Source organism: Pezoporus flaviventris, unplaced genomic scaffold (genome assembly GCF_033815535.1).
Source record: "Pezoporus flaviventris isolate CSIRO_AGI_PZ_B2104156 unplaced genomic scaffold, CSIRO_AGI_Pfla_v1 ptg000021l, whole genome shotgun sequence".
Taxonomy (NCBI): Eukaryota; Metazoa; Chordata; class Aves; order Psittaciformes; family Psittacidae; genus Pezoporus; species Pezoporus flaviventris.
The window spans coordinates 1200798-1217173 of NW_026892569.1; the positions used below are offsets into that span (position 1 = coordinate 1200798).

The following is a 16376-nucleotide window of genomic DNA, read 5'->3' on the forward strand; positions in this document are numbered from 1 at the left end:
GGTCCTGTAGACTCCCCTTACTGTAGACAGTAAGGTGGAAAATGAGTGCTCCACAAGATGGGTATTTACAAATCACTGTTAAATTTACAGATGTCTATTGCCAACTTATTCCTATTAAATTGTGTCAGTAATGGCATAATATTGTCACACAAGTCCTGCGCGCCTGAAAGTCACTCTTTTAATGCTTCACCAGTTTAAGAAGCACATATAAGACAGAAATGAGTTAAAAGGCAGCATGGCACTATATTAACACTTACATTAAAGATATCACAAGATGCTATGTTAATGTGCATTGCTAGTACCTGAAGTATTTCAATGATCTTCAGCTTTGTGTCCATTACCAGGATGTCCTCCTTCTCTGGTTCAGTCTGCTTGACATTACCCTCAGGAGCAGCAGCAAGCGGAGTCATGGGCAAGAACCCGCCACCTCTGAGCACCACCTGGGTCATCAGCTCACCAACTCCATGGATTGATCTCATCACATTGCTCCCTTCAGAGAGGCAGGCAAACAGGTAAGGTTATGATGGTGTAATGGGGCTGCATTAACAGGGCAAGAACCCTTCACATCCTATGAAGGGAAATTGTCTCAACATTAAACAAGGCGAGGTGGACGCCTAAATCCCTGGAACAGATGGAAGTCAAGAGATACACTGCAGTACTTTCAGAACCTCCCTGCCCTCCCTCCCCCTCTTTCATTTAGGCATTAGTCAGCTTTACAACCGAGCCGTGGACAGAAATAAGCAGAAGATTCCAAACCCACACTGACATTTTGAGATGAACTAGACACTACCAAAGAACGATCTGTTCTGCCAATCGTTTTTCAGCCTTACCTTTACTTTCCTCGCCTTTTGCCATCTTGGTAATAGGGAAGATGGTAGTGATGTGAACACAGTCTAATATAGCAAGGAGGATTTTGGTTAGTCTGAGGAGGTCACAGAAGTTGTAGAAACCAAAATATATCAGATTTCTGGCTAAGTTAACAACCTACCAAAATAATAATAAAAAGCCTGATTAATACTAAGTATTTTGCTATCACAATCAAGTTGTCTTAACACAGTGAAAAGACCAAGAACCTGGCTATGAGCCTTATTCCTATAGTACCTTGCAATTCCCTGAGACTGTACAGGTCTGTATTTTAATCAGAAAATTTTCTACTTGCCTACAAATGCTGCAATGACTGAAGTAAAAGTCTGTATCTACAATTGATGTTCTATAGGTAAAAATCATACTGCATTTGTCTCATTGCAGAAGAGACAGGTCAAGACTAGAGCAAATGTACAGATGTTTTTCATGGTTTTCTCTTACAAAAAGCCTCCGAATCATACATCTAAAGCTTATTGCTACCACATTATAAAGTTTCCCCCAAAGTCCTTCACATGCACTGCTTCAAGATCCACAAGCAGTAATTTCACTTATACTGCAAATATTTAACGTGGCCCCATTATCTGAAATATATTCCCTCAGTTACATTGGGTTTGCTCTTTTTAAAGAAATATCACATCTTTTCTTAAATTAATAGCTATTTAGGGAATGCTATTGCATATATTTGCTACATTTTATTTTATTTGCAGACAATATTAATGGGTCAGTAAGTTACAGTTCTCTTCCTGAGCAATACTTTAAGCTCTAGAGACTGTGCATGCAGAAAGTGTTTAGTTTCTGAGACTATTTATTTCAGTAAAGCTTGACTTTGCAATAACACCAAGAGCACACAAAGTAAACAAAGCTGCTGCAAATCTCAGACATAAGCTCACATTCATTACTGTATTTCAAGAACTATCATTGCAAACTCACAAACTTCAGCAGGGTTTGCTTGCATGCGGAGAAAAGGCTACAGTGGAAAGGAGGAGCCTGCTCAGGCTCAGCACTCACTAATTACTTGTCAATCTACTTGGTCTTGTAAAAAAAACACCAACATTCCATAAAAAATAATAATAAAAAAGGATAAAATCAGAACTGGATAGCTACCTCAAAAGTGAGCTTATTTTTCTCTTTATCAGAGAAAGGGAACCTCTGACACACCACATCTCTTAAATATTCCTCTACAAATTCCATTGTTTGTGCAAATCTCTCCTTAATTTCATCTTTGGAAGTTCCACTGCTATCATAGCTGAAGAGGAAAACAAAACAAAAAACAAAACACAAAACTTAGCATGCAAATACACAGGGCTCTTTTCCCCCGACACCATTTTGCATTGGTTTGTCAAAACCAAGAGTTAAAGGCTGTTAAATAATTTAGCCGAACAAGGGAGTCAGGAAGCCGACACCATAATTTCCTGGCTTTGGCTGCTTTATCCCATATGCTCATTTTGCACTATTTAAAAATGCCTGAGGAAAACAAAAAGAATTTTGTCCCAATAACTGAAAAAAGAAACCCTCATTATTTTGGTGGAAACAATGACAAGCTATGTACAACGTTAATGAGAACAGATGTGGCCAAGAGATGCTGACTGTGGATGCTATTTTTCTTCCAAGTAAGAACCAATATATATGCAAAGTAGAAATTAACTTTTCTTCATACAAATTCTAGGTGTGTTTCTCAGCACATGCAGAGAGTATCTGAAAAAGAATCTCCATCACTTTTCACTGACTACTTCTGTTTTCCCGTTTGATCACGTATCACTGAGTAGCCTCTGCCAGAGCTGAAGCTGTTTGTTTTTCTATTCTGGCATTTAAAGTTGAACATGATCTACTGCATCTCTCTCAGCAAACTAGGCTAGCAAGGAGAGAAGGGAGGGAAAACCAAGAAACCACTAAACACCATTATTAATACTGACAAGACTCAGATTCCTAACACTCAACATGAGTTTTAAATGTACTTTTCTCCAACTGAAAAACTGAGTTCTGAACAGTTGAAGTAGTATAGATTTTAAATTATCTGTACTACAAAGAGTTAATACAGCCCTATGGTCAAGGAATCACATCTCCAGGCTAGCTGTGGTTTTGCACAGGCTTTTCACTACTGTATCAGAGTATTTTCCATTGGAAGTTAGGGAATGTGACTGTCTCCAGCTCATTACTTGTTTCAGCATCTTCCCCCTTGGTTTTGCTTTTGATTGTGCAAACTACCATACAGACTATCTGCCTTGAAGAGTCCATACTCCAATTGTATAAGGCAGGAAGAAAAACGACACAGTCCTCTCTTGCTTTCATACCCCAAGGCCACTTGCCACATCACTCAAATCTGAGCCAGAGCATCACTGTGATCACTGTGCATTTTGAAGACAAACCCCTCCTATTTCATAGCTTACACCACGGACATACAGGAAGGTTATGTTGTTCTAGGGAAAGTTCTCTCGAGCATACATAAGGCAAATGAAACCATGGGGTTTGAATACATTGTGTGCTTTTTTATTATTTTTCTGAATTTTTAATCAGGAACAGCATAAATAATGCACAAGTTGAGAGCTGATCTGATTTTGTTTTTAAAGCCATCACAAGTGATGTAATTTCCTTTCCGACACCATTCCAGCATGTACTTACTCATCAATAGCAATTTCAGAAGGTATTTCAGACCAGAGACGAGCATACTTCACTGGTGTTACTTGTTCCTGGGGGTCACGATCAACATGCATATGAAGCATCAGCCGGCAGAAAGATGCTCTTAGATCATATGGCAAGTTTTCATCAGACATGCATCGGAGAATGAGGTCTACATCCAGCTGGCCAGATATTTCATTTATGGCTAAGTACTGTCGATCAAGGCACATTCTAGCAAAGAGGTTTAGTTGGTATCTTCAGGAGAAAAGAAATACATAAACAGCTTACACTTTAATTTCCAGAATATCCACTGGGTGTAATACCGATATGTTCTTATGTATTAACAAATCAATCTTACATTTTCCACTAATATGGGTAATACTTATTATGGAAAGAATGAAGTCCTTATCAAACACTACTAAAAGGTAACAGTGCATAAATAGAATAAAAGGAGTAATCGTATTTTCCCAGGAATTACATAGAATTAAGTAATGCTGTTTAGGAAAGCTACAAAAGAATCCAAAGAACACTTAGAGCAACTCAGCCTAAACACTGTATAAGACCAAATGTCTTTTACTGATGCTAGAGCCACAGTTATTCACTGAGGTAAAACCTTAGATGGACTACAGAATCATTAAAAATTAGGTACCTGATGAAACAACTATTGAGCTCTGCTCCCTTTAGGGAAAGAATTAGGAGAGGAAAAACTAAACAATTCCTAAGATTTTCAGTCCATGACCTAAAAGCAAGCAACTGGCATTTAAAGTCATGCACATTCAACAGACTGATTAATTAACCCCCAGACAAAAAGCACATGTCCAACATTCATGAGTATTCACAAAGGCTTGTGTTGAATAGCGTCAGCTGTGAGGTTTCCTAAAGAAATTAACATTTAATTGAGAGCAGACTCCTTTTCACACTCGGCACTCCTCATGGGAATTTGACCAAACTGTGTTCTAACCCTTTGTCTTAGAGTCTGTCCACAAGTATATAATGTAGACTAAAAGTAATTAACACTATCAATTCTATATAAAAGCAAGTGGTCTCCCTTTGACTTCAGCCTTCCAACCGGCTCAGAAACACATATTAGCAGAACCAGTTCAATGAAAGAGATAATGCAAAATCCAATCCACTCGTACTTTCTGCATCACCACAATCGAGTCCGTCAAGCTACTCTCAGAAGTTTATAACCCAGACACAGGAATTTGGTCTGGGCTGAAACCTGATCTTACACCACGCCAAGAACTTTGTGTCTTCTCAAGTCATCTGGAAACATCGCTTCATGTTAGAAACTGCTAAAAGCACATCTTAAGCTGTACAAGTGAGCACTGCACATAAATCAAACCGAACATGTGGCATTTTCATAACTTCACTGTCCTGCTGAGAGCTACAGGGCCACTACAGGCTTTGAGCTTACAGAGAAATGTAGAAGGCAGAATGAACAGCAGTGACTCCTTTAAAATCAAAGGCAAAGTCATAGGCATGCTCAAATCCTATTGTTCCCTCAAGCGGTTGTTCACCCCAACTACCATCTGAATATAGGTAACCTAAGTAGTTAACATGCAGGCTCTCTCAAAACACCTACTTATCAGGAAACCAAGCAGAAGTACAGGCATTAAGTGCTGTGCAAATTCAATGCACTCTAAGCCTCAACTATTTTTTATTAACAGTTTAAAACTTGCCATGCTGATAACTGGGCTTAGTGCTTTTAGCTCTCACTTCAGAGAGACTTCACGCTCATTCTCTTAACAGTGATTTTGGCCATGAAACCAGTATCCTTTCTCCCAAGACAACTACAGCCTATATACCAAAGAACTCCCCATACAGCCTTGATGAACTTTGCTAGCCAACTGCATGTGCTGTTAACCTGTAGTAGCTGAGTACGTCCCGGTCTTCCTTCTGCCCTTCTTTAGCATCCTGAGCCAACTCTCTGATACTCTTACTGCGGATTTCCTTGTTACTGTCTCTCCAGAACAACCACACTTCTTCCTCATCTTCTCCAACTTCCAAGGCATTTTCTCCACTTGACACTTCTTCAAACTCAAATCGAGAGAGGACCAGCCTGCCAGAAGGAAGTTAGGTTAGATTACAAACTGCCAAGAACCATGCAGATCTTTGAGAACATTCAAGACACTTGCTAAAATGTACTGGTGGCATAGAAGTAACTAATTTTATCTTACCTGCATATAGAAAAACATTTTATTCCTCAACTCTGCAAAGTAAAAGCAGAGTTATCTTATTCTTTCAGTGGTGGCAGTTAACTACATAAAATGTTTGGGTTTTATTAAATAAAAGTATTAGGTTAACATGAATTTAGAGTATAAGCTTTTAAGGCTTATTCAGCCTTAAAAAGACCAACATCTCAGCCCCATGGAAGTGATTAAGATAAAGGGAAGATAAAGACACATCTGACTTTAGAAAACATCTTTACAGGAGAACCGGTTCAAAGAGCATACAACAAAGTAGGAAAGGATTTGGTAAACAAAAATATCTAAGAATCTATTAGTTCTGTAGCCCTTAAATGACACTTCCTTTTTATTTATGTGGCAAAATAACTAGAAACACATCAGCTACTGAAACTAAAAAGGCTTTTGGGGCTTTTAATTCTTCAGAAAAAAAAGGAGATCATAGATCTGAAAAAAGGAAAATTAAATACATAAGGATAAGAACAAATAATTAATGTAGCAACTTCAAGTACTGGTGAAATAAATACAGCCTTTATGATTTCATTAAGAGAATTAAATATGCAAGAATACTCTCATCCATTTGTTTTAAATACTCCCTGACAGAGACCTGCTTCCCTCTTCGAGTATTTTGATAATGATTATCTATGCCCTATTCCACATATTGAATAAATCCATCTTTATGGAAGATGACTGGGATTTGGTGCCTGCTATTGCTCAGCAACGACAGAGCAATGCTAAGAGTTGGAGACCAAAATCCTAACCGCAAAGGGTGAAACAGGTGAGCAGAGATGCATCAGCTTCTACTTTGCTGCAGGGTGAGCTCAGTGGGCATGCACCCAGGAAACGCTTGCTTCAGACAGCTTATGGACAAAGGCCTGAAGCCTAGAGGAGGATCAGGTCCCCAGAGTCCTGCACACCTTCCTGCAGAGTCTGTCCACTTTGACCAAGTGTGAGGTACCCAAAAAAGTTCAGACTGCAGGAGTGAACACACATGGCAGACATCTGCTGCTATCAATGCCCATTTCTTCTGAAGAGGTCCCTACACATACTTAACTGCTTTCTCTAGACCTGCCAGCAGTGCTCTCAGCTTTGAAACACCTTCTTTCTGTTTCACACCAGGAAAACCACCTTTAAAGGCATTAACTTACTTAGTTTCAATGAGAATGTCTGCGTTTGTTGGATTCAACACAGCTTTACAAATCAACTCCTGTGTCACTGGAATAGACTTGTTCATGGAAACGCACAGATCTGAGAGGTAATCCAAAAACCTGTTGGAAAACGTGAGCCAAAAGGGTATCAATCATTGTTAAGATCTAGACTGAAGCAATCTACATTTCAGAAAGAAAACATTCAGAACTCCATTTTAACTTTGCAGAGCGAGACTGTTGCCCGAGGGGGAAGTTATGGTGAGTGCCAAAATAGAAGTGAACTAGCTGTGCTTCCTTGCTAGCAAGTTGGCAGGTACAGATTTTTGTCAGAAGGTTGAGGAAAAGGGTAATCATATACTTAGAAACACAGATCTCACCTGGGCTCCCTATTTTTCCTCACAAGACTAACAAAAGTGTCAATCTCAGCAGCTGTGATATGCTTTTCCAAGAGCTTGCGATTGTTATGAAGCAGTGCTGTAATAGTGTCCTCAGCCAAGACATCATAGCCAATTTGTTTCTGCATGAAGCCAAACTGCTTTGCAATGTATTCCTTCAAAACAGAGAGGGAAGAAGGAAGGTGGTATAATTAATTCTTAGAATTTAAGAAAACAATCAACAACAGAAAACAGCAGTTTGTCAATATCAACACCTCAAGCAGTGAACTGGATTAGATTCAAGTTGCTGTTTTCCAAGAAAACAAGTGTTGACAGATAACCTTAACCTCCCTCCCTCCCGGGCTAGACCCCACCAAGGCATTCATCCTTATCTGATAAGAGATTACTTTTAATAAATGGCTATGGAAAACAATCAGCCTTAATTCATAGGCCACCTTTCAACGGAGCTTGTAGTATGCAAGAGTAAAGAAAGTCTTATAATTCACCTGGATTTGCCAGTTAGTAATTCTGTTGTTTTCCTAAATTCCCCTTAGAACTGGTCCTAATTACATTGCAGATAGTGTCTGACAGATGAAAAATGCCAGACAGTAAAACTCAGCAACCCAAAAATCTCTTGCTGACTGTACAATCACAGCACAGCCTAGCAGGGTTTAATTAATGGGATGCAGCCTTTATTTTTCTTGGAGCACAGGAACAGTGTTAGTGCCACTGAGAAGTACAGACATATTTCAAACCTGATTCTTTCTGTAATCCTGCTGAGAGTGTCTCAGCACTCTGTAGCAAAGCCGGCATATGTGTCTGAAAGGAGCATGACGCTGGTCTCCCAGCTCCTCCAACCGCAACATCGGGCCATCGCCACTGTCCGTAAATGGTGCTTGCAACAACTTGAAAATCTATAGATTTATTAAAAAGCAAAGATAACCTCATGAGACACTGCCTTCATCTCATGAAAATTAGGGTAAAACCACTGTGTCAGTGTCTTTAAATGGCTAAAAAGCACATCAGAAATACACTATAGTTACCCAGTTTCGTGGCCTAGAGTAGCCTGGACAGAAGACGGTGTTAATCACCTTTACTCATCATCATATTCTGTAGCTGTTAATTCTAGTAATGGGATGCTTACATTCTGCCACAAGCTAGAAAAACTCAGTGGATCTTTTGGTTCCAATAACTTGGCCAGGCTCGCTACTATTAGGTTCTCTTTTCTGACAGCCCTCTTGTAGGCAGTGTTTAGAGAAAAATGCAGCCTACCTGCTTCAGAATATTCTGTTCCCTCATCAGCTTTTGCCGTTCTCTATTAGGTTTAGAAAATACCACTTCAAGGACATCTTGTCCAGAATTAGTTCCACCAGTAACAAAGTAGACCAAATCCTCCAATAATTTGGTAACAGACCTACAGGAAATCCAGAAGTTGTTAATACAAGACTCCAAACTCTTTCTGTTAAAAGAATGCCAGTGTACGTTTATATAGATTTCAAAACACTAAGTGAGAAAAAGAACATCAATTGGAGACTGACTCAGAGACTGGATAAAGCACATAGGTTTGTACTGAACTTAAAGTTGGGAACTAATGCTCCCTATTGCTATATCCCCTTACTGTACAGCTAAACCACAGCAGCACTAAGACAATCAGATCACTTTAGAGCAACTACTCACTCACCAAGTTCTATTTGGCAGTTCTGTAAATTGGCATGAAAAAAAAGTAATCAGGTGATAATATCTCCCAAGGCCAAATACAAGACATTGGCTACAGAAGCACACAGGCCTTGGTTTTACACAGCCCACCATGCTCTTTTTGCGTGGCCACATACTTCTCACAGACTGCCAGAGGATTTACAAGAAGTCATATGTTCAGTCTTCACAAGGTGGATTATAAATTCCCACACTCTATTTGTAAAGCCCATCAGGAAAGGTATGCTGTGGATTATTCCTCCAAGTCCACAACAACAGTTCTCATGCTCTCATCTCATAGCAACAGGGTGGGCTTGACAGAATAGGCTTGAGAACCTCCACTATGGAGACGTCAACAATAAAACCATCAGCTTTTTTTGGTTTTAAAATCTCACCAAGGAACCAAATCCCTCTCCTAAGATAGCATATATAGACAAAATTTTCAGAGAGACAGTTACTGAGTAAAGAAAACAACAAGATCTTGTTTCCTTACCTTCTTTCATTCTGGGTTATTGTTCCCTTTTCCAACTTGCCAGCAATGGAACCTAAAACCTTACTTGCATCATTTGCAAAATCCAAGTCCCGAACCTCTGCAGGGGAAACTGGTACTATAGCAAAAGCTTCTTTGTCCTCTTTCACTGGAGAAGTACCAATCTGAAACCCAGAGAAGTTTTACCATTAAATCACAAGGCAGAAAACAAAGCACTGATTCATATACTCACAGATAATAAAACTGAAGAAAAGCTACACTCCACTTTGGCAATATGAGACCACTGATCAAATCAAACTTTGAGAGAACAGTATCACTCTGTGCAAGCTCAAAGGTGCTCCTAAATCCAGAGAAACATCAGGTGAGACTGCAAAATGTTGCTGTAAACAGTGGAAAAAATCCTCCTTGTGATGACTGTATTACAGCAGAAATTAAACAGCATAACTAGTAAACTACCATGAAAACCTAGCCTGTAAGATAAAATATTCTGGGTAGGCACTATGTATTACTGTTATGCTGCTTGCTGTTTGACAAACCCCACAGTCTCAAGGGACTGGAACTTATGCAAACAGCACTTCAATGAAACTAGAGAAATCAATGGATGCGCTTACATAAAGTAACAGAACTTACTTTAAGCATCACAGGTTTCTCCTCCTCTTTATCAATAGGGATATTGGTACTATGAACCCAGGTGTTGGTGCAAAGGTGTCTAAGTCTGACGTAAGAGTTCCTGAAAGAAAGTCAAAAGTTTCAAAGCACGAGTCAGTTTCCCAAATGGGAAATCTTCACATTGTTCAAATTGCAAGATGTTGCCAGGAACAAGTGGGAAAAAGAGTGTCATCTTTATCCATCCTGCATACCATAACAAGAATAAGACTCTTCTTCCCTTAGTTCATTCTATAAATTTAATTTAGGAAGTAGTCTTATATAATGAAATAGATTCTGCTGTAAAACAGAACTACTTCTGTATTTTGTTGTGTAACACCTGCTGCACAGTAACAAATTAAGCCTCTTCAAGCCCTCACATTACAGTATCCGAGCCATGAGCTTCCTCCCTTACCTTATTTTCCAACCCATAACTCACTGATAGCTATTTTATATTTCCTAGAGTGAGAATTTTTGAGTGTTTGTGTAGCTACTCAATGTTACACAAGCATCATAGGTCCATTAAGAGACCAGATCATGAGCCTTAGTAGGCAAGAATTTTCTCTAGTCCCACAAGGACAGCAGTCTCAGACTCTTCTCTCAGGCATTTCTGGCAATGACACTGATTTGCATGTACCAGCTCTTTAATAAAAGATGTCAAGCCAGAGCCAGATGAGCACCTTAGTCCAGAAGAAAAACCAGTCTCTCAGCAGCAGTACAACCTCCTCTCTCCACTCAATCATGGCAGCGTGAAGGACAGAGAAGGCAGACAGAACCACTGCTTTTGGTGGCCATGATAGCTTCTGCTAACTTAGAGTATCTGGTGATTTAGACAGTTGCTTAGATGGAACAAGTGTGCCATGTTTTCTCAATGGGAACAAACAGCCTGCAGACTGAGCATATTTACAAGGTACAGCACCTTTTAAGTAGCAAGGACATGTAAACAACAGAAAATGAAGTGCTAAAGACCTGATGTTACCTCTTGGCTAACATAACACAGACAGGCCATGAGAGCAGCTTGACAGGGTACTCAAGGCCTTTAGTCCAAGTTTATCCACTGCAAAGGAAGTCAATCTCAATTTTGCCATCTGTAAAATGATGTTCTGTTACTTATAACTCCATTGTAAGGTACTGAAGTGAGGCTTCAGGCAGTCAAGTATTTCTATATTAATTTGAGAAAGAACCTTATTTCTAAAGGATTAAAGAAAAATAGTGGGAGACAGAAATGAAACCTCCAAAACAGAGTTGTATGCTTAGCTGTACCTGGGGACAAGGCTGTCTCCTCCTCGCAAGGTGGTAGGATCCAGCTCAAATATGGAGGAGATATCATTTCCTTCAGGCACAGACACCAGAGAATATGCCATCTTCTCCTGGGCACTGTGCAAGCCTCTTCTGGAGGCATCCTGCTCAGGGTCCAGCTGTGGAAGAAGTCCCATCACAGAGTCAGGCCAAGCCCTCCAAACCCAACTACCTAGTGTTAAGTAGAGGTGTCCAGTAATTGCAGACATGACTGAATCACTCCAAAGTACCAGTTAAGACAGCCAAGCTTTAGGACACCAGTAGAACTGACAAGTAGCTGCTCTTGCCAACCATTTCTTTGCTTTCTCTTTTGTTAATAACTTCTGAGTATTTCTGGATCACAAAGACAATAAATCCTAAACCACAGAGGTTATGTCTTGCAGACAGCGCCAGAAGAGACTCAGAATGCCCCATTCACCCCACAGCACACTGTTTCAGATGACCCACATCTGCCAAGATCCCCACCCTGACACTACTAGCTCTGGAGATGTACTGGACATATTGCAATTATCACTCTTAAAGTAATTACGAGAGCTGCAAATATAAAACCCAGCAGCACTATGTACTAACAATCTTGCTGGGAAATAATCAACTTCAGCAGCAAAAATGGGACATCTATCACAGACAAAGAAAACAGAAAGCTAATCAACAAGTTAGATGTCTTGCTGTTCACACTACAACTCATGAGGCACTCAAACACAATAACATGCTACAAAGGCCATGGCATCAGAAGTATCTTTATTCCCAAAGCGGCAGCAAATTACCAGCCTCTCTTAGTAAAAATAAAGATACTAACATCAACTGAATAAAACTCTGAATTTTCAGATGAAAGGAAAAAGGGGTAGAAAAAATGAAGATAAATGGGAAAAGGAACAGCAACTTCCTCTAAAACCCTTCCTAGGGAACTACCAGTTATCACTAGTCAATAAAAAACTTGCTAACTGTCTGACACAACACAGGAGCCAGCTGTCCACATATAAACATCTGAATCCTAGGTGTAATTTTCAGAGTGATCAAGCAATTCATCAGCTTCTCTGTGATCATGGCACTGGTGGAAGGTTCAACACTCAATTCCAAGCCCTGGTGTAAAGCACTGCAATCCTTAAACATACGGAAAAGGTATCTAACATGACTTGTGCCTCAGGATACTCTGTAGTTAGCACATTTGCAGTCAATGAACTTGGCTGCAAAGTAGTGACATTTAAAGTCTGATTTTGCACATGGGAACAGGCAGCTAGCTGTATCGAACAGAAATACACATTGGGAGCGTGCCTTCAAGAAAAGAAGTAACTATACACCCAACAGAGTCCATCTGGAGGCTTTACACCAGGAAAATTCGCACACTTGGAATAAATTCTCCCCATTTCAGCTGTCTCCATCCCCACAGTAAGGCAGCTGCTCTATATTCACAATTTGTATTTCAGGAGACAACTGGTCAACTATTGCAAGTGTGGCAAAGCTGAAATGAGTTGTAATCAGAAAGCTAGAAACAGGGCAACTTAAGGAGAACTAAAACTACAACCTGAAAGCTGACAACAGCAGTCCCCTTGAACTTTGAAAGGTACTGGCTGGATCTTACCCATGCCCATTTAAACCCTATTCTTGTATGGTTCACTAAGGTAATAAGGAGAAAACAACAAACCACAGAGCTGTGCAAAGAAACCTGCTGCCTTGCAGACAGCTCACATTTGGATCAAGTTGGAGTTCGGATAAAGTTGGATAAAGCAGCCTACACCATCCTGTCACCAGTGAATGTTAAACGATGCAGTAATTTCACGTCAGACATGAATTATGTGCTCCTGTTCCTATCCTTTATGGTCTATTTTTGCCACCTAGTGGTAAAAGAGACAGAGCAGGAAAAATTCAGAGCAGCTCAGAAACCAGTGTGTTATCATTATTACTGCACTTATCAGGAGACATTAGCATATCACCCGGAGGATGGATGGCTACATGGAAGACCTCAACACTGATTAACTTTCAAAAAGTTAAGCCAACAGAATAGTTCAGTGTTGGATTTTCCCCACAGACAATAGCCTGGGACAGGGGAGCATTCAATTTTTCTGTATGCTTACTCAAGTCAAGCTCTCAGATCAGTGTTTGTTGCAAAATACCACCAAGAACTAATGGCATTAACAGCTCAATATCTGGGGGCAAGGATAAGTGTCGTAATGGCCAGGCTATAATGACAGATCCTTTTAGGAGAAATCCACACTGCAGGATTTCAAAGCGTCACAGTGCATTCATCTTTCAAAAATCAGGAGTAGTTCTTTTTCATATCCAAATGAAGCAAATCTTCCATAATACAGGATAAAACACCAAGAAAGTTGCGTAGGCTTTCAGTCAAATCCAACTAAAAGAACAGAATCTACAATGGAAAGCGCTGTTCCACCTTTATCTTTTTTCAACTACTGAAACAATGCCGTTTCCCTTTGACACCAAAGAGAAGCTTCTATTAACAAAAAGCATCAGCACACTCACTCTTTGACACAACACTTATTGAAAACAAGACTTGCTTTCACAGGAAAATCAGAAGAATGGCACTTAAATCATCCTGACCCTGCCATTCCTGCTCTCTAGACCCTTTATCTTGTCTTTCCTGTGACAAGCTAAAACGAGAGGGGGAATTAAGTTCTTAAACATGGAGGTCAGACAACTGACTGGCACAGCACTATGTGAACGTCCCATTACGGACACCTGCCATCTGGTGTCACCTAGATGAGCTTGCTTTGCAGACCTACTCAAGAGAGCGCTTCAAGAAAACAAAGTTTTAAGAAACAGGAAGACAGAAAAAGAGATGCTACAAAGAGGGGAGGTGAGGGGGTCCAGGTAACATATAAATTCAGTTCCAAGTGCTTTGCTCTTCACTAAAGCCTAACCCAGTTTTCAATATCCACTCCTTTGGACAGGCCTTAAAAGCCTTTAAGATCATTCTCATTCTTTCACAGTTTCTTCACTAGAAACAAAGCCTGGGCCATCTATGCACTGGCCAGGTAAATACCCGGGCCTGTGTCAAGCCCTCCTCTATCAGGGGCAAGATCATACTCTTGCCTATACTTACTGAGGATTGACACTCCAGGTCATCTTCCTCATAGTCAGGGTTTACCTGATGAAACAGAATCACAGGCACGTCAAAACTCTGACAGAGTGGGAAGCGGGAAACAACCTCAGCGCGCTCTAAACTTACTGTGTAAGAAATGCACTCTACTGCTACAGCACTACAGGCATGCAGAAAATACACTGTGCAAACCAATTCATCCCTTACCAGGCAGCTGTCTGCCCATAAAGTAAGCAGTTAAGTAATCTGCAAACATGCAGAAAGAATTACCTCGTTCAGGGTAACCACTAAAGGAGCAAAATGGGTAGAGAGTTGCCAAGTTTCAGGGCGGTTTTAAAATTCCCAAGTGAAAATTCCAATTAGGAATTTCTTGGTAGAAATCTTTTTGAACAAACTATTCTAACCACAGATCAGGTGAGCAATCTCCTATGGTATATTTTTGTATGACGCAAGACCACGATTTTGGTTTGGCCAATTAGCAAATGCAGGATTTACTGGAAAAGCTCTGTACTGGGTCCCCCTCTACTGAAAAGGCTTTGTCAGTGAGCATGTGACTAAACGCCATTTTTCCAATCTGCTTATAATACAAGTTGGATATTTAATCTGGACTTTTCCCACTCAAGCTCTCAGGTCAACAGCATGGACTGAGACAGCCCTTCTGCCCTGCTACACATTCTTTCATTCAGGACAGCTTTTACTTACAGAGGTTTATGTATTGGCATGTTGGTTTATCCATGCTTTGAAGTAAACAGAAGTAGTTTTAATAAACATTTACAAGTGTTAAGCAGCAAAACTCACAAAATTATAACCCTTAGCTTTATTTATTTATTTAAAATAAAGTATCTTTAAATCTTATTTCGATGAGGGAAAGATGTTCACTATGGAGATGTACACTATTCTGTGTTTGGACAGCTAAGCGTTACCTACAGTTCTTACAAGACTGGTCTGAAGTCTAACTACATTTCATTTTACACTCAGTTCAGCTCAGAAATCAATGATTCAAGGGAAACTAACAATAGTTGAATTCATTTTCCCCCAAAAGCTTTCAACCATTTACAATTTATTAATCTATTAATAAATACATTTTGATTCTACTGCCCATATGACAGAATACCATTTAGTGTCTATTCTGTGCAGAAGAAGAGTTACTGCCTCTCGAATTCATACAAAAAGTGAAATAAGCTCAAGACTACTCCTGTACCATGGTATTCTGTCACGTCTTTTTTGTCTTCCTCACTATGTTTAGCCTTCTAATTTTGTATTAATACTAAAAGGACCCAAACACCACTCTCCTCCCCTCCCCTGTGTCTATTTTTAGGGCAGGAAATGAAAGATTTTCAGAAGGTGCAAAAGGAAGAAAATACTGTGAAAAGGAAAGGCAGAGCTCCTGAGCAAGCCCCAACACCTACCTCTGCTGCCAGGTAGTGTCCAGTAGCAAGGTGTTTGAACCTGAAAAGGCTATTCCAGTACCCCGCACCACCACGACAGGGATCATGCTGTACCACCTACAAGAAAAGGGAAACCGCATTTATATTGTAAGTCAGTGACCTCCACTTCCAACTCGGCATTTACAGTATTTTATGTACAGGTAAGAGGAAACAAGGAGCTCCAAAAAAGATGAAACAACCTCCGATATGTGAACAACTCACAGTAAATACTTTGGGCTGGCTACAATTAGTTCAGTTTGACGAGTTATGAAGGATAACACTAAGATTATGGTGCAAGTTGGCAGAGAAGTAATTAGAGAAGGTGCTCTAGATGTGCATGTGCCTCGAAACAAGTTTCCTAAAGAAATATAACTACTCCTTTACCTTTTTTGGTATAGCTAATTTTTTACTTTCACCTTCTTGAAGTGGGTGAGGGAAGACACCTGGAAATATTTCAAATGCAATGTTGCTGTACAAAAGAATACAAAGGTATTTGTATTTACTCTCTAAGCTCTCCATTATCAACAGATGCCTCCAACATCAGATGAGCTGTTACTTCGTATCAGCTACTCTATGGCTG

The 16376-nt window shown here is 40.0% G+C and overlaps 1 protein-coding gene across 2 annotated transcripts in view; it reads right to left on the reverse strand.

The window, feature by feature from the left end:
• The window catches only part of ITPR1 (inositol 1,4,5-trisphosphate receptor type 1), a 170900-nt gene that overhangs the window by 101477 nt on the left and 53047 nt on the right, over window positions 1-16376 (reverse strand). For both annotated transcript variants that reach the window (XM_061455692.1, XM_061455691.1), the window contains exons 11-24: window positions 15779-15874; window positions 14373-14417; window positions 11279-11433; window positions 10001-10100; window positions 9374-9534; window positions 8461-8602; window positions 7944-8102; window positions 7192-7364; window positions 6815-6934; window positions 5348-5542; window positions 3484-3735; window positions 1969-2110; window positions 831-984; window positions 303-490 (exon numbers count right to left, since the gene is read on the reverse strand). In XM_061455692.1, the coding sequence (XP_061311676.1) occupies window positions 303-490; window positions 831-984; window positions 1969-2110; window positions 3484-3735; window positions 5348-5542; window positions 6815-6934; window positions 7192-7364; window positions 7944-8102; window positions 8461-8602; window positions 9374-9534; window positions 10001-10100; window positions 11279-11433; window positions 14373-14417; window positions 15779-15874 (2082 nt within the window). The remainder of the gene's footprint in view (window positions 1-302; window positions 491-830; window positions 985-1968; window positions 2111-3483; window positions 3736-5347; window positions 5543-6814; window positions 6935-7191; window positions 7365-7943; window positions 8103-8460; window positions 8603-9373; window positions 9535-10000; window positions 10101-11278; window positions 11434-14372; window positions 14418-15778; window positions 15875-16376) is intronic.